Here is an 18,613-nt window from a genome sequence, read left to right on the forward strand (position 1 = left end):
ATTTTAAAGGGATACCTTGTGTTTGTGTGGGAGCTTTAAAGGGCTCTCTCTCCTCTCCCCCTTGGTCCTAATTCCATTGGCTGTGATTCCGGGAAGGCATTAGGATTGTCATTTATAGACTGTGCCTCGCCCCAATAATCCAACTTTTATTCCCCTCCACACCACAAGCTAATGGATCATCAAAATGAAAGTGATCGGCTTTTTGGCCAGGGATTGAGGCCTGTTTATCGACTGCAGGCGGCGGGTTTGCACAATCTCAGCTGCTCTATTTTTTACTTAGCTTTTTCCTTTCTCCCCGTGTGACCAGAGCTGAAGTGGAAACACTGTTTTGAATCCAGCAATTTGCATCGCTGCTGAACCCTGCACCTTGCCCCCCCACCCCCCCTCCATGAAGTATAAAGCCTTGTCAAATCAGCTACTTTTATCTTGCAAATACTGTACACACACACATTCATATACACACACACACACACACACACACACACGCATACATAAAGAAACTCTAGCTGTGCCTTGGGTTGTATGTCAGATATGCTCTGATTACTCATCCTGATGCATACATACATTAAATGGGTCACTTTCTTAACAATGAAACTACATTGTGTTTCCTTTTGAGTCCATCTCTATTGACAGGCCTTGTCTTTTGTTTGAGATATGATTCTAATGGTCCTGCCTGATGTAGTCATGCTCATAGATTATCCCCAACACACACACACACACACACATACACACGCACACTATGCATGCACACACACACACACATTCAGCCTGCTTGTGCACTGTGCTGGTTGTTTCGAAAAAATTAAATGTTGACCTTGGTAACCTCTCGAGGGGGCAGTAACATTATGGCCCACTTCAACACAGCTCCAGGCATTATGGCGGCCATTGTGGCTCTGCAGTTGCCTTCTGTGACACACAATGGCCGAGTAAAGCAGAACGTTGTAAAACGCTTTAATGGCTTAATTATCTTGAAGGCTAAAGCTCTTCATGGCTTCACTGTGGGGAATGTGATTGGTGCTGCGCCATTGTCCCATGTACTATACGCGACGAGCTCCCCTCCTCTAATGAATTTATTAGAGGTAAATTAATAAACGCTACATTCACCCGCAAATTACAGACCAGATTGAATGGTGACTGTGGAGGTCGACTCCAGTTCGGCACTAAGCGGTAGACATCTTGCTAAAGTCAATTATAATCTCTCCTTTATTGAAATTTTGATATCACCTTGCTATTCCTGTCACACTTCAAAAAAACTTCAGCAACTTCCATGAATCTGCTCACTTTATCTCTTTTAAAATGATTTGATATATTATGCCGTCTTGAGCCGCTGCCAACCCTTCCTTGGAGAGAGTCTTACTTAGGCATTGTCCTTCCGCTGGATTTAAAACCTTGAATGGGGGGAAAGGCTTTTCTCTAGCCGCTGGATTTTAGCCCACTGCTCCTGATGGCGGTCGAGGGAGCACAGCGGACTGAACAGAGAGGGAGCAGGGCAGGGAAGAGCTGCAGGCTAGAGTTGATTGGCAAAATAATTAGCCTATTATGTCCCTCCACAGATACCGTAGGCTCTCAGGTGTAGCGAGCCTTCCAATGTGATGTTTGGGATAAGTCCTCGTTTGAAATTTAGCATCTGATATTCTATTTTTCAAGTCTCCACCAGTCAGCTGAGACTGACAATGAGGTGCTGTTCATTTCATTTCTTGGCTTTGCATTTCAGGGATTTTAAAAATATCTTTAATAGAGTTTAAACATAATGACTGTAAAATTAGAAGGGCCATGGATGGTCGTGGTTTGCGGTTGACTTTCCGTAAGAGTTGATTGCGAGCTTGTGACTTGAGGTAGGCAGTGGTCATCATTTAGAGTTCAGCATCAGATCTGGTTTGATTGACTTTAGGCAGGTGTAGGTGGTCTTTTGACAGGGTGAGGTGTTGATTATCTTTTTTTGTTTAGTAATGCAGGTGAAAGAAGGGTGATGATTGGCTCACATCAGCTCAGGAAAGGTGTTGATTGTCCAGACTGAGATGTTTGATTGGGTGATTCTGTTCCGAGTTGCTTCTCCTGCTGGGCGTTGCTAGCTTGCTGTTTTCCCGTCATTTAAAATTCAGTTTCTGTGTAACCGTGGCAGCCTGGGCCACGGGTTAAATGACATTATGTGGTGTTAGTGCTGATCGAAACGCGATTCGGTACAGTGCGACGCTTGAGTGAATAGTCTCCCCCTGAGTGTCTGCCCATCTGTGTGCTGGCTGGGGCGTGTGTCCTGTAGGCCAGCAGGCTGGAGCGGACGGTGCAGGAGCAGGCCCAGGCTCTGGGGCAGCTGCAGCAGAGGCACCAGGAGAGCGTGGAGGAGAACGGACGCCTGCAGGCCCGACTGGAGGCCCAGACCATCACAGCACAGAGCCAGGAGGAAGCGCTCAACACGGAGGTCTACAAGCTCTCAAACCCTCTGTCTCTGTCTCCGTCTCCGTCTCCCACTGTTTAGACCTCTGTGACATTCACCCTCACTCCCCCTCCCTCTCTCCCTCTCTCACTGACTCCCTCTGTCACACTGTCTCTCTCGTATATCTGCCTCTCCCTTATTTCCTTTCTGTTTATCTTTCTCTCTCTCTCTTTCTTTCTTTCTTTCTTATTTTCTTTATGGTCTCTCTGTCTCTCTCTGAAGTTTATTCTTTGTTCCATCTGGTTTTTAAATCTCTTTCTCTTGCCTTTTTTTGTTCTGTTCTTGTTATCAACTTCTTCCCTCCTTTTTCTCTGCCTTTCACTATCTCCCCCCCCCCCCCCCCCCCCCCTGTCTTATTTTATCCCTTTCCATCTCCTCCTTACTTCCTCTTATTTTCCCATCCTAACGTTATGAAAACCCTGAGCCCCTTTGTCTCCTCCCACACACAGATCAGGAACACAGAGAACACACTGCACAAGCTCCAAAGGCAACTGGCAGACAGGGAGAACGTTACGGAGCGAGCTTTGCAAAAGGCAGGTTCACCCCCCCAAACATCTTCACCCCCCCTGGCATGGGTGCAGTCTGTGCTGCTTCCCCTCAGCCACTCGATATACACACACGGAACATGACATGCATGTATTTATATTATGGCAAACCCCAAAGATTTAAGGACTGTTAACTTGAGTTATTTTAACTCCTAACTCCAAATCTATTGCTTTGCAGTGTTTATGTATTCCCTACAATTAAAAAACACACTGAAGGTTTTATGATCCCTTGTGGTAAAATGATACTTTAAGTTACTTTTAAAAAGTTGTGGAAATTGTGCAATACCTACACGCTCTAGTGGAGTTATTGCATAGTCAGGAACATCAACAGCTTTTTGATCCCTGGTGCTTCTATCTCCCTGTTTACCTGTCAGATCCTGACCCTGGAGCAGGACCTGGAGAAGACTCAGGGTTGCTACTCAGCGGCCAGACGGGAGCTCCAGGGCCAGTGCGACCTGGTGGGGGCGCTAGAGAAGGAGCTGGAGCGGACCGCCGCAGCCCAGAAGGAGGCCTCTCAAGAGGTATGGCCCCATGCTGTTTAAAGGCACAGTCCTCAATTCTGGTGAAATGTGTTGATATTTTAGCTCAACAGCCAATCAAAGTACAACCCTCCCGTCCATGCTCCGAAGCAGTTGATTGGTTGGAACAGTGTAAAGCTCGGTCCAAACAACTGTGTTGGTTTCCCATTAACAGAGCCAGGACTGTGCATGAACATGAATGTTTTTCGAGCACACACACACACACACACACACACACAAACACACGCACACACACACACACACACACACACACAGGCCGACACGCACACACACACTTGACAGAGGAACCTGAGGAGAGTGTGTAGTGGATTAGAAGGACGGCTCCTTTAAGTTTTGTATGGTGTCTTCGCCTCACTCAGGCCTCCTGCTGCCTCCTATCCATCAGGCTGAGGGTGCTGCCACCCTGGGAAGGCGAAACGGGGCCGCTTTGTTTCTGCAAGGGGCCCTAATTGCCCCGCATTAGATTAGGAGCTAGTGTTAAGGCCAGACAAACGATGTGGTGGCTGGGGGAGACGCAGAGTTCAGAAGTTCAGGGTGCCCTGTGATGTGGTTGGAGTGTGTGTGTGTGTGTGTGTGTGTGTGTGTGTGTGTGTGTGTGTGTGTGTGTGTTTGTGTGTGTGTGTTAAACAGAGCAGTCTCTTATCAGTGTCTGGGCAGAATCACCGCCTCCCACTGGTCTGGTGGTAGTGTGACTCGCTAGCTGTTGTGGTGTGCTGCTATGTGAACGTGTATGTGTGTCTGCCTGCATGTTTGTGTGTTAATGTGTGTGTGTCTGCCTTTGTGAGTGTGTGTGTGTGTGTGTTAATGTGTGTGTGTCTGCCTTTGTGTGTGTGTGTGTGTCTGCATGCATGCATGTGCGTGTGTGTGTGTGTATGTTAATGTGTGTGTCTGCCCGCATGTGTATTTTACTCTTACTGTTTGGCTTGAAAATCCACACACTAATATGCCCAATCATGTCTGTCTCTGGTATTCTGTGTGTGTGTGTATGCGTGTATACTCTGGAGTCTCCAGCTGGTCTGAGTTTGCCAATGCGTCAGCAGACAGGGCATGGAGTGTGTGTGTGTGTGTGTGGGGGGGGGGGGGGTCCTTGTAACCCTCTCCTGACCTCACCAGAGTCTCAGTCAGCTCCCAGTTAAATCACTACCTCAGTCTGTAACCAATCAGATCGCACTGTCAGAGCCTTCAACCAATCAGCACTCACTGTCTGAGCCGTCCAACCAATCAGGATCCACTGCCAGCTCCTGCACCCATTGAGGATGTTGGTGACTGATCTATGGCACTTATTATATTACATATGTTAGTTTGATAGGCAGCGCAGTTGGTAGGGTGGGGTCAAAACTGCATGGCCTCTTTTAAACCCTCTACTGCCTGCTACTCCTGTGACAATAGTAGTTCTTTAAAAACATCACATTTCTGTGCTGATTCACGGCTTCGCCATCTGCTGTTTGATATCACAACACACATTAGACGTGTCACAGTTGTGTGTCAGTGATCTGTAATAGCGATGTGAAACCAGTGATTAATAATTCTCAGTTATTAAGGGTGGAAAACGCTGCTGTTTGCCTGTAAAGAGGTGTCTGGTCTCCAGTGGGATTGGCATCACTTCAGAAGGCATCATTAAGCTTAATGACACACCAAATTAGCCTCATCCTCTGGTCCGATCTGTCTGTCTGTCTGTGTGTGTGTGTTTGTGTGTGTGCGTGTGCTCTTAGTGTGTGTGTGTGTGTATACTGTGAGTGTGTGAGCCATGTGTGTGTGTGTGTGTGTGTGTGTGTGTGTGTGTGTGTGTGTGTGTGTATCATGTATGCTCTGATATCTGACTGCTTGAAGCAGACCTGTCCTGTGTTGGGAGGCATCTCTGACAAATCCTCCGCCATGTTTCAGCAAAGCAGGTGCTTTCCTCTCACGGCCTCGCCTTCCTCTTAGTCTCTCATGGCCTCTCCTTCCTCTTAGTCTCTCATGGCCTCGCGCTGCTGCAGTGCTGTAATCTGGCATTCAGCGCAGATGCAGTTGTCATCAGATGAGCCTCACCTCCAGTGTCTCTACATGAAAGGAGGAGCTGTTGCTGAGAACTAACCCATTGAAGTGTTGGCAGACGTGTTTGGATGTGTGCACTATCATGCGTTTGCTTGCTTCATTGATCTGTTTTATTTTTCGAAGACATGTTTGGATGTGTGCACTATCAGAGGAGTTTGCTTCATGCGTTTGCTTGCTTCATTGATCTGTTTCGGTCCAGTTTTTTTTTTACGCATCTCCTCTTAATTCCCACAGTACCCTATAACTCCCCTTAATTCCAATAGTGACCGCAAGTTTCTCCCCTTGATTTTGAAACATTGATGAGTTCTACCTGGTGATGTTTTTGCTCACATCTCTGATCCTGAGCACATATTCATCTAATTTCTTTTGGGTATGTTCTGTTTTAGTTTTTCTGAGTGTCTTGCCTTTCATTTGATTTTAATCAGACTTGCCTCAGATCTCTGACACCTTTGTTTATGTAGTGTGTACCAACACTGATTTAGTGAAACTGTCAGACGCGTCCTCCTTGTTGTGTTCATTATTTTTGACATGTGAGTGTTGTTCTCATCAGCGGCGAACAACATCAATTACAGAAACATCATTTGACACACGCTGGCATCAATTAACAACCACAGCTGAACACCTTTGAGATGCACAACAGCGTCTATGTACTTTTTAAGTAGAATAAACTTGAAGTTGGAAGATCTTTACCTAAGAGCTTCACTGTGGACCAGATCTTGGGTGCGTATGCACCTACTCTTCTGTTTAATGAAGGTCATTGTCAAATGATGCTCTCTAGAAACACAGGATTTGGTGGAGACACAGTGAGCTCATGTTAGATAAGCTCTAGATCTAGACAAGACTTCAGTACTTTTTTTCACCGAAGGGGTGCGACTTCCCCTGAAGTATCAACTGAATCAGCAGCCGCACCTGTCGTTGATGCCATGCACGCACAACAAGAGGTTTTGCCCAATCATTACTATTTCTTTTGCGAAATTATTCATTGTTCATTAAATAGTGAAACTGATTTGAGGTCTTTGTCATTCTCCCATCATCCCAGGTGTAAATAGACTGTTATTAAAACATGAATGGTGAAAGTCACCTCTTGTCACGACTGGCATTGCATATGTTAACCATGCATGTGTTCCCTGTGAAGGTTAGCGATGGTGAGGAGCGCCTATCCCACCTGCAGCTGGAGCTGACCTCTCTGCGCTCCTCACAGGAGCACACCAGGAGGGCCCTCGCCGTGAAGGAGCAGCTGCACGCCCAGCTCTCCCAGGAGAACCGGGTCGTGAGGGAGAACCTGAGCTCCCTCCAGAACCAGGTACCTGCAGCCTGCTGTGACCCCTCTCCTCTGAGCAGACACCGGCCACTGTAATGGCACTCTCAAATAGCAGGGCAAGGAGTTCAGATCATTTTCATCTTCTAGCACAGTTGTGTCATCAGGCCCAGCATTCAGTAATGTGATACGGCCATATTTAGATCCGCCGGGGATTCTAGAGGGGTTTGCGAGCGGTGTAAATGAAGGACTTTAGCTCATTTGAATATCATTTGGGCAGAAATGTAAAAATGTGATTTTTTTTTTTTTCTCCCCCCCCCCCCCCCTCTCTCTCGTTGAATAATAAATGAGAACATTAAGGAAGCATACTAATGATAAATATAATTGGCTTTGGATTTTCCTTTAAGCACTTCTGGACATTTCTTACACCAGGGGATGAAGAGGAAACTCATTTGCAATGACCAATCACCTTGCCCTTGAAATGAAAAACAAAACAAAAGTCACCCCATTTTCACCCATTCTGATTGCTTGGTGCCGGGTGACCTTTCTTTTGTACGTCTCTAACCACATATCAGAATATATATTTTATTGCCCAAAGTCATTACCATTCCCTGTAATTCCTCAAACTGTGATCCAGTAATATACCATCAAAGAGAAACGGCTGTGGTGGGGAAATCTGGCAGCGGTAAGAATGTGCATAAATGATTAATTTCCATCTGAACAGATGTGTACTTGAAAAGCCACAGAACAGCCCAGTGATCAGCGCTGAGCTGTTACCCGATCAATACGCCTGTGTGAGGTGGCGAAGGCCCTGCACCCCTCCCATGCTTGTGTTAACCACAGCCCCTACAGACACATGTTTATTTACAAGTCACTTTTATGATCATGTATTGACGTAAACATATTCCTAATGCATGAAATATTAAAATATCATTCTTAAGCCGGCATTTTTATCTCTCCTGCAGGTATGGTGAGCAAGATTAGCAAAAGGCCTGTGCTGAAACGGCTTTCAGTCAATGAACTGGTGGATCCCTTCTTATTGGGAACTTTGTAAAATCCAGTGTCTGTATTTTAAACCCAGTAGAAATGTCTCTGAGAGCCAGGGAGGATTGCGGTGTTGATTGGGAAGTGTGTTGAACTCTGGTCTTCCTCTGCTCTTGTCTCTGTGTTCAGTTGCAGGCCAGCGAGGGGAAAGTTAATAGCCTGGGTTTAGAAGTTGGCACACTGAAGTCCAAATTACAGGAAAAGAGCGAACAATCTCAACAGCTGCAAGATCAAATTCTCAAGCAGCAGGAGGCTCTAAGTAGGGCAGGCAAAACTTTAAAAGACACAAGGAAAGCAGCTGGCAATAAGGTAAAGGGAGTTGAAGTCATTTTTTTTTCTTCCTTCTCTCTCTCTTCTTTTCTTTTCCTCCTTCTCTCCAAGAGAGAAAAAATAATAAGTGTGTGTGTGTGTCTTTCTGAACTTTCTCCTCCCCTGTGATGGTGAATTCCCAAGATGTGTTGTTTAGAGGAATATGGAGTCTATTACACTAATTTCACAGTGTCTTATCTAAATATCAGCATACGGAGACAGCTCTTATTGGTGTTGGCATCCTCTAAAACGCCCGCGTTACAGTATAGTTTCATAATCACAGAGGACTAACACAGTGTAGAATGAAAACAGCTCGACGCCCGTCAAATCCAAACTGGCAAAGGAGGAGGTATTTTAAGTGTTTTCTCTACAGAGCAAAGCTGTCTTCTTATTTTAACTTTAAATGAATTTCAGATGAAGCAGGATGAGAGATGGGGGTGTGGGGGATGGTGAGGTTGAGAGGGTGGTGGGGGGGGCAAAAAGTGTGAAGCTTATGATGGTCTAACCTTCTCTTTCCTGTACTGATGGGAGAATGTTTGGTGATATACATTTAATTCTGCCGCTATGCAAATAACTATTTCTTCAACCCCCGCAACGGACTGAAAAAAAAATACATAACTAAACATAAGCGCTTCTGATGGGTTTCAATTAATCTCGTCGACTTTTATCTGCAGATTTGCTAAGCAAACAACACAGCCATTAATTTCAGCTCGGGTCCTGTTTCTACTCGACATCTGGCTTTAGTTTACTGTGAAAACTTTTCTCTCTGATCTCATATGTTGAACTACTGTAACTTTGCCACTGTCCATTTCCTGTGGAACAGGAAAAAAAGAAGGAAAAAAGGAGGGGAGGGGGGGGGGGAGACAGAGTTGAAGAACAATAATAGCTTTTTGTTCCTGAGACGTCTCTGCGTTAGCACAGCTGAATAAATAGCTCCAGCACCCTGTTTGAAATAACTCCTTCCATGCCGCCTGTTTAGAGTCATGCAAAGTCTCGAGACATTTAGTGCCTCACCAGCTTATGACCAGGCAATAGTTTTCAGTTGGAACGAAAAAGGGAGATATATAAGGAAAATATATGTATTTGCCTAAATCAATTTCTCTGAGCATTCCTCTCTGGGTGTGAGGCCTGTGTTAATACAGGGGCTGGTGATTCAAGCCCAGACCCAGAGGGCTTTTGTCCGAACGGTGCTACTTTAGTAAGAAGACAAAGGCAACAAAGGGCCGTGTTTTGTTTCAGCCATCGCAGCCTCCATTATATGAGAAGAAAAAAGCATAGGGTGTGTGTGTGTGTGTGTGTGTGTGTGTGTGTGTCTGTGTGTCTGTGTGTCTGTGTGTCTGTGTGTCTGTGTGTCTGTGTGTGTCTGTGTGTGTGTCTGTGTGTTTGGGGGTGGATGGGTTATGGGGATGATAATTTGCTGCTGTGAAGTTAGTGTGCCTGAACGGACAGAGACAATGTCAGGGGCTTGCAGCCCAGGCCAGGCAGTGGAGGGGGCCAGGATGGATTCCATTCATAGCTGCGTTGAAACTACCCAGAATCCTCGGCTTGAAGGTGGCTGGAACCAGAGGCCTCATAATAAGCCCCAGGATGTTCCCCAGATGTCCTAGACAAGCACTGGATGACTCTTTATATTGCACTGCCTTTACTACAGTGTAATTATGCTATTAACAACAGGACAACCGACTAAGTTAATTACCGTGTAAGTATTTGAAAGGATATGCCATGTATAAAGTATTAAGCAGAATGGAGCAACCTACCTGAGGCTTTTGTTAGGTTATAAGACTATTATTTGGTTAGAGTTAGAATTCAGACTACGATAACTTTAGTCAAAATGCTATCACACATATATACTGTAATTAGTGTTTTCCACCGTACTTAACAGTATTTTTTACAATCTAACATGTACTATGTTATATAAAGTGATACTAAATCAAGCTCAAACATTAAGGATTACATTCTTAGTCGCAATACTGATTGAATTTCAACCTCACCTAACTTAAAGGGCATGGTAATTCTTTCCGCATCTTGCCATGAATATTTAAAATGTGTTTTTTCCCCCTCAATAAACTTTTGTTTGTTTGTTGCTATCAACCCCCCATCCACACACACACACACACACACTCCCCCCCGCCACGTCCCACGTTCTCTTCTGTGTCTTTAGCGCTTGACTGTTCGTCAACTGGGATTGTGACTGTCAGCTTTTTGAAGTAAGAGGAAAAGTGGATGGGGAGATACGCAGAGACAGATACACAGTGATTGATTTAAAAATACCTGCCTCTTGATTTTGTTTGTTTGGTGTCTTTCCTGTCCGTAATCGCAGTGCTTTTTTCCCGCCTGCTTTTTCCTGTCGGAAAGTTTGGGAGTGATTGACCCAGTTGGTGGGTGTCGGGACTGTGCCTGTCTCTTCCGTGACACAGACTCCTTAAGTAGATAATCAACAAAGGCCGGGTGTCTGTCATTTAAAACAACACACCTCACCCAGAGTAATGCATAGTTCTTAGCCATCTGTGACACCACTTGCCATGTTTTAGCTATACATAGTTTTATTACATGTATTATTATATACTGTATATATATATATATATTTTTTTTTTACCGTTTTTTTATCTAATGTTTTTCTAACGGGTTGATAGTCACTTTGCCCGAAAGCATCTACTAAATACCGTAACTAGAAATAGAACTAGAACTTTTACTTTATTTTAAGTAGACATTCACAATGTTTTCACAATGTGCTGCTTGTTATTTAGACCTTTGGTCCTACTTAACGCTCCTTTACCCATGTACATATATGTATCTAAATGCACTTCTCGTGGTCAGTGTTATTCACAGATTTGTACATAAACCTTGCTACACACTTAAATAACAGCCTTAATTAACTCCCTTGGGCTCATTATTCTACCGTCATAATTACCTTGGAACTTATGGTACTTAAAAACGGTGACCCTTACGTTAATGTAATCCAGTATCTCATAACACTTTTGCTGTAATATGAGTACATTAAGCAGCAGTTCCTGCTGTTATGAGAGCATCTGTAATCTCTCTGAACTCCGTAACCTAACCATATGCACAAGGTTAGTCTGCTGTCTCCTGGGTTCCTAATGACATGTAATGTGACATTTAATTTGAACCGCGATGACTTATAAAAGGAAATATGTAAACGCGGTGTATCCCGGCAGTAAAACTGCGTAAAGCCGTGTTGTTTCCCCGCGCCACGACGACCAGGGCTGCTCCTAATGCGGTGTAAAAGCTGATTTCCTCTGAATGTTTCATGAGGAGGCTGCATCTCCCTCCCTCCCTGTCTTTGGGGGCGGCTCGCGCCACACACCTCCACACCTCTCCTCTCCTCTCCGTCTGTTTTTCCCCGGCCTTCAGACACGCTTAGTGTCAGCCGCTTGTGCAGCGGAGCACGGGCCGCTGTCGGCCCTGTAAACCGACGCCACAATGAGCCTGTTAAATGTGCTCGCGAGAGGGGAACACGATATATTATGCATGCATGAAATGTACAAACACAAAGGAATTATGCAGCACAGATATGATACACTTCCTCCTAACAGCCTTTTGATGCAGCCTGGGAACCATTTGAACTGCTGCTCGTGCTTTTGCTTGGCCACTGGCAACATAATACCGGTATCTAAGAGGACTTCCTCAGACAGGAAGAATTCCTTTGTAACACAGAAAGATGCCTAGTTTATATTTTTGGAGCTTACCAAACCGCTTTAATTTAATACTGATGAAGCCTAGCCGTTTGACTTTTTATTATGTAGTTTTGTTTTGTTTGTACTGTTGTGATGGTAACCGCATCAGAAATCCTTCCTGTATTAAGTGGATTGCATAGCCTCCCACTTTTTTTCTTTTTTTTCTTTTATAAAGCTGGCCATGCATAATGTAAATGATAAATCTATCTTGAATCCTACGTCTTTCTCCCCTGCTTTTCAGCACCCATGCCTTGGGTGTGCTCTGCTGCTGAGTCCAAAGGCATCACGCACTGACAGATGACCAATGCAAAAACATTTAAGGGCTGTAAGCATTGATCTTGATTATGTTTGTACAGGCCACAAAAGCAATTATTCTCCCGAATATAGCTCAGAAAAAGATCGACGGAAGGGGCCAGAAACGCTGGAATTATTGCAAATGGCAGATATTAACGCGTGGTGCAGGTAGACAGTGTGCTGTTTTAATGAAAGGAGCAGCACTGATGCCGATAATGAAATCCTGATGCGTGTCAGTGTGGCAGTCAGGCCTCCCGTCATCTCGTCAGCGTTGGAGGCGGCCGCTGGTCGAGCCGAGGAGGAATCTGGTGCCAAGTTGCCTTCTGCTCCGTCATCTGAGACTGTTCCTCATGGGCTGAGGGTGAAGGTCAAGGAGCTATCTTAACTCCATCAATCCTGTGGACAGTTACAAACGACCTTTCACTTTCCATAAGACACTCAATATGCTGAACTTGTATGTGTGTGTGTGTGTGTGTGTGTGTGTATGTGTGTGTGTGTGTGTTGAGTGGGATTGGATGGGGGCTGAGATACATTTTTCTGTGTTTTACAAAGCAGAGGGAAATACGAGGCTTGGCGATGGTTGCGGAGAGCGAGGGTGCAGGACGCGCTGAGATCTCTCCAAGCGCTTCATTCCCCTCCACGTGCGCTGATTGAAACTAATATCTCATTAAAAGAAACTGACTCGCGTTCGCCAAAGCAGAAGATTGAAGATGTTATTGAAAGTCGAGATGAACTCTCGGAATATAAAGAGGCTGATTAGACAATGCGCCCTTAAAAAAACACACACACACACACACACGCAAACAAAAGGAGAGTGATGCTCAGTGTTCAGATCAGGCATAATAACACATGCAGTACACACACACACACCTCTCTTTTGCCAGGCACAAGGCTGAGCATATCTGGGGTAACTCAATAATGTGTTTTTCATTCTGGCCTTAATTATTTCGAAAGGTTGAATATGACGGGAAAAGTGTTATGCCTGGAATGAATGATTGTTTTCTCATTGAGATGAGTCATTCAACTTGATTTTTTGGCATTATTGTGCTCTCTCTGCATTGTGTGTGTGTGTGTGTGTGTGTGTGTAAGCTGACATCTCTCATCCACATTGGGCTGTGTTTGATTGTTTGCTTTTTCAGATACAACGCAAAGACAACAAGCTCAACACACTGCAGAAGGAGCTGCAGGAATTAAAAAAACATCACTCCGATTATAAAAATGAGGTAGAAGCACAAAAAAACATCGTCTTTTTTCATATCTTGTTTGACATCTTTCAGGTCATATAGATTGATTTCAGATGTATTTTTTAATTTAATTTGTAATTAGAATAAACACAACAGTTTTATTTTTTAAAGCTTTTCTTGTGCCCCTGTGTACCTCCTGGTGGTCTGCTGGCACAATGTGCCCGATGAATGTGCAAAAACTCTCCACACCGGGCAAATTTGAAAACACAATTATTTGTACATTTAAGCCCTTCCGAAAATGCTACTTTTCAAAAAAGGTCTCTGAGGTGTGCAAATGGGATTGCCTTGTAGAGTGGACACAATGACATACAGTTGCCATGACACTGGCAAAAATGTATGCTGTAGACACCAAAACAAACATAGCGGAACAACAACAAACACTTTAAGGCGTTTCAACGTTTTAGTGTGGACATAAAAAGTTTGGAATCTGATCTGAACGTTCTGTAAGTTGTTTGGACAAAAGCATCTGCTAAATGAATTAATATAAATGTCAGTGAATGTGTGTTAAACTTCACGATCACATTGAGTGACTTCAGACACACATGTCCTGCTCCTGCCCCGTCCAGCATGAGGCCACCATCCAGAGACTGGAGGGGGATGCGGCAGAGCTGATGGCCCAGCTACAGCAGCGCTCACAGGACCTCACCAGCCTGAGTGCAGAGAAGAGCCGCCTGGAGCTGGAGCTGGTCCTCATCACAGAGAAGCACCACACCGCCCAACACGAGGTAGGACATAATTCAAACACGGTAGCGCACTGCTCAGCCCGAGGTAGTAAACACAACCAGCTACCCCACTGCTCAACCCGAGGTAGAAAACACAACCTGCTAGCCCACTGCCCAACCCGAGGTAGAAAACACAACCTGCTAGCCCACTGCCCAACCCGAGGTAGAAAACACAACCTGCTAGCGCACTGCTCAACCCGAGGTAGAAAACACAACCTGCTAGCGCACTGCTCAACCCGAGGTAGAAAACACAACCTGCTAGCCCACTGCCCAACCCGAGGTAGAAAACACAACCTGCTAGCGCACTGCTCAACCCGAGGTAGAACTCCAGCACTGCAGGGCCCAAGACTATGTGCATGTGACCAGCATGCTACAGAAGGCCTCACAAATAAAAGGAAAACATGAGTTTTTGTTGCATTTAGCCTCACGCTACTAGTTTGCATCGTGTGTGTGTGTGTGTGTGTGTTTCTTTGTGCAGGTGAGCTGTCGAGATCAGGTGACTCTGCACATGAAGACAGATTTAAGAGCCATCGAGGAAAGACATCAGGGAACACAAGAGGAGGTGAGACATGGAGAGTATGTGAGACAGCAAGACAGTGCGGGATGGAGTAAGAGAGGGACGGTGAAGGATAGAGAGAGAGAGAGAGAGAGAAATTAATGAATGAAATGGTAAAATGCTGATGGTGTGTGAGGAAGCCAGAAAGCAAGAGTGGACAAGCATGTGAGGGGGAGACAGTGAGTGAATAAGAGAGTTGGGCAACTGAATGAGAGAGTTGGGTGAGTGAATGTGTTTGTCAGTGTGTCAAAGCGGGCGTGTTTGTGCCAGCGTCTGTGTGTGTTTGTGAGTATATTTGTGTGTGTCTGTGTGTATGTGTGTGTGTTTGTGTATTCATGTGTGTGTGTGTGTGTGTTTGTGTATACGTAGGTGTGTATTAGTGTGTGTGTGTGTGTGTGTGTGTGTTTCAGAATGAGGCGCGTGTCCTGCCTGCTCCTGTAGTGGAGCAGCTGCCACCCATCTGTTTACCCCCTCATGAATAACACATGAGCCGCCTGTTTGGAGAGATGCAGAATAATTTTCAATATTTAGCAGGGTCATGAATACGGATGACAGTGACGTCAGTGTGTGTGTGTGTGTGTGTGTGTGTGTGTGTGTGTGTGTGTGTGTGCGTGTGTGTGTGTGTGTGTTTGTATGTGTTTGTTTGTGGTTTGTGTGTGCATGTGTCTGTGTAGATGCCTCTCTGTAGAGTGGGTATTTGATTGCAAGTATGTGTATGCATGTCTTTGTATGCACAACCGTCTGGCGATGTCTATTTTTGTACGTGTATAATGTATGTGTGTCTGTTTATGAGTGTGCGTTTGGGTGTGTGCCTTAAATTCAGAGACTGGCTCTTCATCGGATAGCGATACACTGCCCAGTCTAAATGGTCTCAGGATACTTTGTATATACTTTGTGAGGAGGTGGTCTATGACATTAAACACAAGTGTGACTACGAATGTTTTCCATTTATCTGCATATAAAGGGAGAACTACATTAGTTGACCCCAGGAAGAAGAAGGCAAGGCCTTATCAGATAATGTGCGCCGCAAATTTTGTTAACCACTTCCTCCAGGTGTAAGGGAGGCTTGTCTTTTGGCTGCATTGGTATGCCCTTATCTGTGTGTGTGCATGAGTTTATTTACATACTGTGTGTGTGTGTGTGTGTGTGTGTGTGTGTGTGTGTGTGTGTGTAAAGCTGGTGGCTCTAGAGGCAGAGGTCAGCAGGCTTAATGAGGTCATGAACAGGCAGCGTGAGCAGCTCGGAGAGGCGGAGCAAAGCTGTCGCCAAGCCCACCTCCGCCTGCAGCAGGAACAACAGGAGAAGCAGAGAACACACACACATCTACACAACACTCAACTCCAGGTACACACACACACACACACACACACACACACACACACACACACACACACACACACACACACACACACACACACACACACACACACACACACACACAACCACACACTCACACAGTATGTAAATAAACTCATGCACACACACAGATACGTCTGTGTACGTGGGAGCTCTTCCAGAGCTGTCACACAACACTCAACTCCAGGTATACACACACACACACACACATTCTCACTCACTCACGCGCATACACGTGCACACACACACACACAAACTCGCACACACACAATAGTCCCAAACACACAGTTACACACACAAACGTACAGTTATTTCACATTGAAATCCACACCCTAAAAACCTTAAGTCAAGAAATGGTAAAGCCTTAACAAATCCCACATCCCTATCATTCCAGACTGCTGCTTCTAGGCTGAACCCCAAATACTAGAGAGCTTTATAAAATTTGTGCTTCATGAAATCAAAAAGGACAGACAGACAATATAGAAAGGACAAATTAAGCAATATTTGCATTTAGGGTAAAGTTTTCTTTCTTTGAATAAAAACATTTGAATGAAAGGATGATAGGATCTACACTAAAGAGTCTTTCAAACCTAGTTTTCTTATACATTTCTTATTATTGGCTGTATATAAAATTATAGATGTAATGTAATTATAGTTAATGTCTCTCTCTCTCTCTCTCTCTCTCTCTCTCTCTCTCTCTCTCTGTCTCTCTGTCTCTCTCTCTCTCTCTCTCTCTATCTCTCTCTGTCTAGCTGAATAGCCAGGCTGAGTTCCTGTCGGCTGTGCGCTCTGAGCTGGAGGCCCTGAAGCAGACCCACTGTGCTGACGAGCAGCGCTGGAGCCAGAAGTCCTCCCTGCTTCAGGGCCAGTTGGACGAGACGCGCTCCCAACTTCAGGAAACCTCCGCCCAGGCCAGGCAGCAACGGCACGCCCTCAAGAAGCTCAAGAGCCAGGCCAACCACGCCCAGACACAGCTGCAGCACGCCCAAGACAAGGTGCACTACCGCTAACAACACTAGGCTACCACCACCACCAGAACCACCATCTAATCTTACACACCTGTGGGCTTCTGCAGCTTACCTGGTGGAGTGACATGCTAATCAAAAACAATAACATGGGTTCCATATTCAGTGACCCCATTTCTTCACCCTGGTAAGGCCTGATGAGGCTTCTCTGGTGATCCAGCAGTATGGTTATGTAGTGTGCAATGGCAGGGACGTGGTGGAGGGACAGAAATCACTTTTAATTGGTGATTTTAAATGGGTTTTGTGCCAGGCCTTGTAAGAAGGATTATTTTGAGGGCGCCACTCGCCGTTCATTTAGTGAAACAGAGCTTGGGCACACTCTCAGGTTAGTAACCAGCACATTGTGTGCCCCTAATTGGTGCATCGGGAACACTAAGTGCTTAATTGATTTTCAAAGTTTCCAGAGCTGAACGCAGTTGGCATGATCGGGATTGGTCTGAACGAGACAATGGCTCTCCTTTGGGCAATAGAAGTGAGTCATTAAGTTATTGTGCTACACAGCATGTGATAGATGCAAAAATAGAGCGATATAAAAGGACAATTAATTTAACCTAAGGGTCAAAAAGCCACAGATTTGTTTTTTTCTTTCTAGTTCCATTTTTTTTTTGTAAGGGTCCTGTTTCTTTTTTTAAGTTAGTGGGACGGAGGAAAGGGTACATAAGGTCTTTGACAAAGCCAGAGGAGAAGCACATCAAAGTTATTACGGTCTCTCACTGTCATTTCTGAATCAAAGGCGTGTTATCAGATTGACCCAGAAGAATATCAGTAGGTCAGTTTTGTTGCCCCTTCAATAGAACAGAGTGTCCGCAGAAACTTGCTGGAATGTGAAAAACATCAGAGTCATATTACAGTTTGATCCTGATGATTCCATTTGCCATGGAGTGGACTTTTGAGTCTGGGTGTGTGTTTGTGTTTGTGTATGCGTATACGTGTACGTGTGTGTGTGTGTGTGTGTGTAACAGCTCCGTGCAACGAGTCAGTGTCTTTACTTTCTGACAAAGGATGGGTCACAAAAGTGGCTTTCAGGAATGCAAGGATGGAAAAATGATCAGTGTGTGTGATTTCATATCCATTATTAAGCTTACAAATATTTGACTGGAAAGAAGCCACTGTCAGGGAGAGTAGGCTAAGTCCCAATTCACAGATTATTTAGAGGTTGCAAGTGGACCTCAGAAACTAGCCAAGCAAAAATCTCTCAAAACCAAATTTACCTTGACCAGTTTAAATCAGGTTTATGGACAGGTCAGTTGTAAGTTGTGCCAATAGAAATTTCTGGAAAACTCATTGACTCCCTGTTCCCCACTAGTGCACAGTGTGTCTCAGTGAGGCAAGAGACCAGTGGGCCTAGACTGGCAGACTGCTGGCTTTTACTATAGTGGCCGACACTGTTTTTAGCTATGGTTTACATTCCAGAGGTTTCTTTTTCTTCTATTTATTATCTTCCCTCCTTTTGCAAAGAGGATTTAGAAATCCCCTGCCATCCAGTGTCTTAGAGTAAGACAGAACTGTGCTCCTCTTCTGGCAGTTCAAAAGTGAAGGCTGTGCTTTTTCCCCG

General features: G+C 45.0%; 1 protein-coding gene across 1 annotated transcript in view; it reads left to right on the forward strand.

The window, feature by feature from the left end:
* Nucleotides 1–18,613, forward strand: part of pmfbp1 (polyamine modulated factor 1 binding protein 1) — a gene marked incomplete at both ends in the record, with an annotated part of 129,033 nt that overhangs the window by 48,133 nt on the left and 62,287 nt on the right. The window contains 10 exons of the mRNA XM_080855450.1: nt 2,261–2,419; nt 2,884–2,967; nt 3,354–3,500; nt 6,691–6,858; nt 7,987–8,166; nt 13,295–13,378; nt 13,966–14,124; nt 14,600–14,683; nt 15,854–16,021; nt 16,786–17,028. Of these exons, the coding sequence (XP_080711576.1) occupies nt 2,261–2,419; nt 2,884–2,967; nt 3,354–3,500; nt 6,691–6,858; nt 7,987–8,166; nt 13,295–13,378; nt 13,966–14,124; nt 14,600–14,683; nt 15,854–16,021; nt 16,786–17,028 (1,476 nt within the window). The remainder of the gene's footprint in view (nt 1–2,260; nt 2,420–2,883; nt 2,968–3,353; nt 3,501–6,690; nt 6,859–7,986; nt 8,167–13,294; nt 13,379–13,965; nt 14,125–14,599; nt 14,684–15,853; nt 16,022–16,785; nt 17,029–18,613) is intronic.

The sequence above is a fragment of the Sprattus sprattus genome (assembly GCF_963457725.1).
Source record: "Sprattus sprattus genome assembly, chromosome: 17".
Lineage (NCBI taxonomy): Eukaryota > Metazoa > Chordata > Actinopteri > Clupeiformes > Clupeidae > Sprattus > Sprattus sprattus.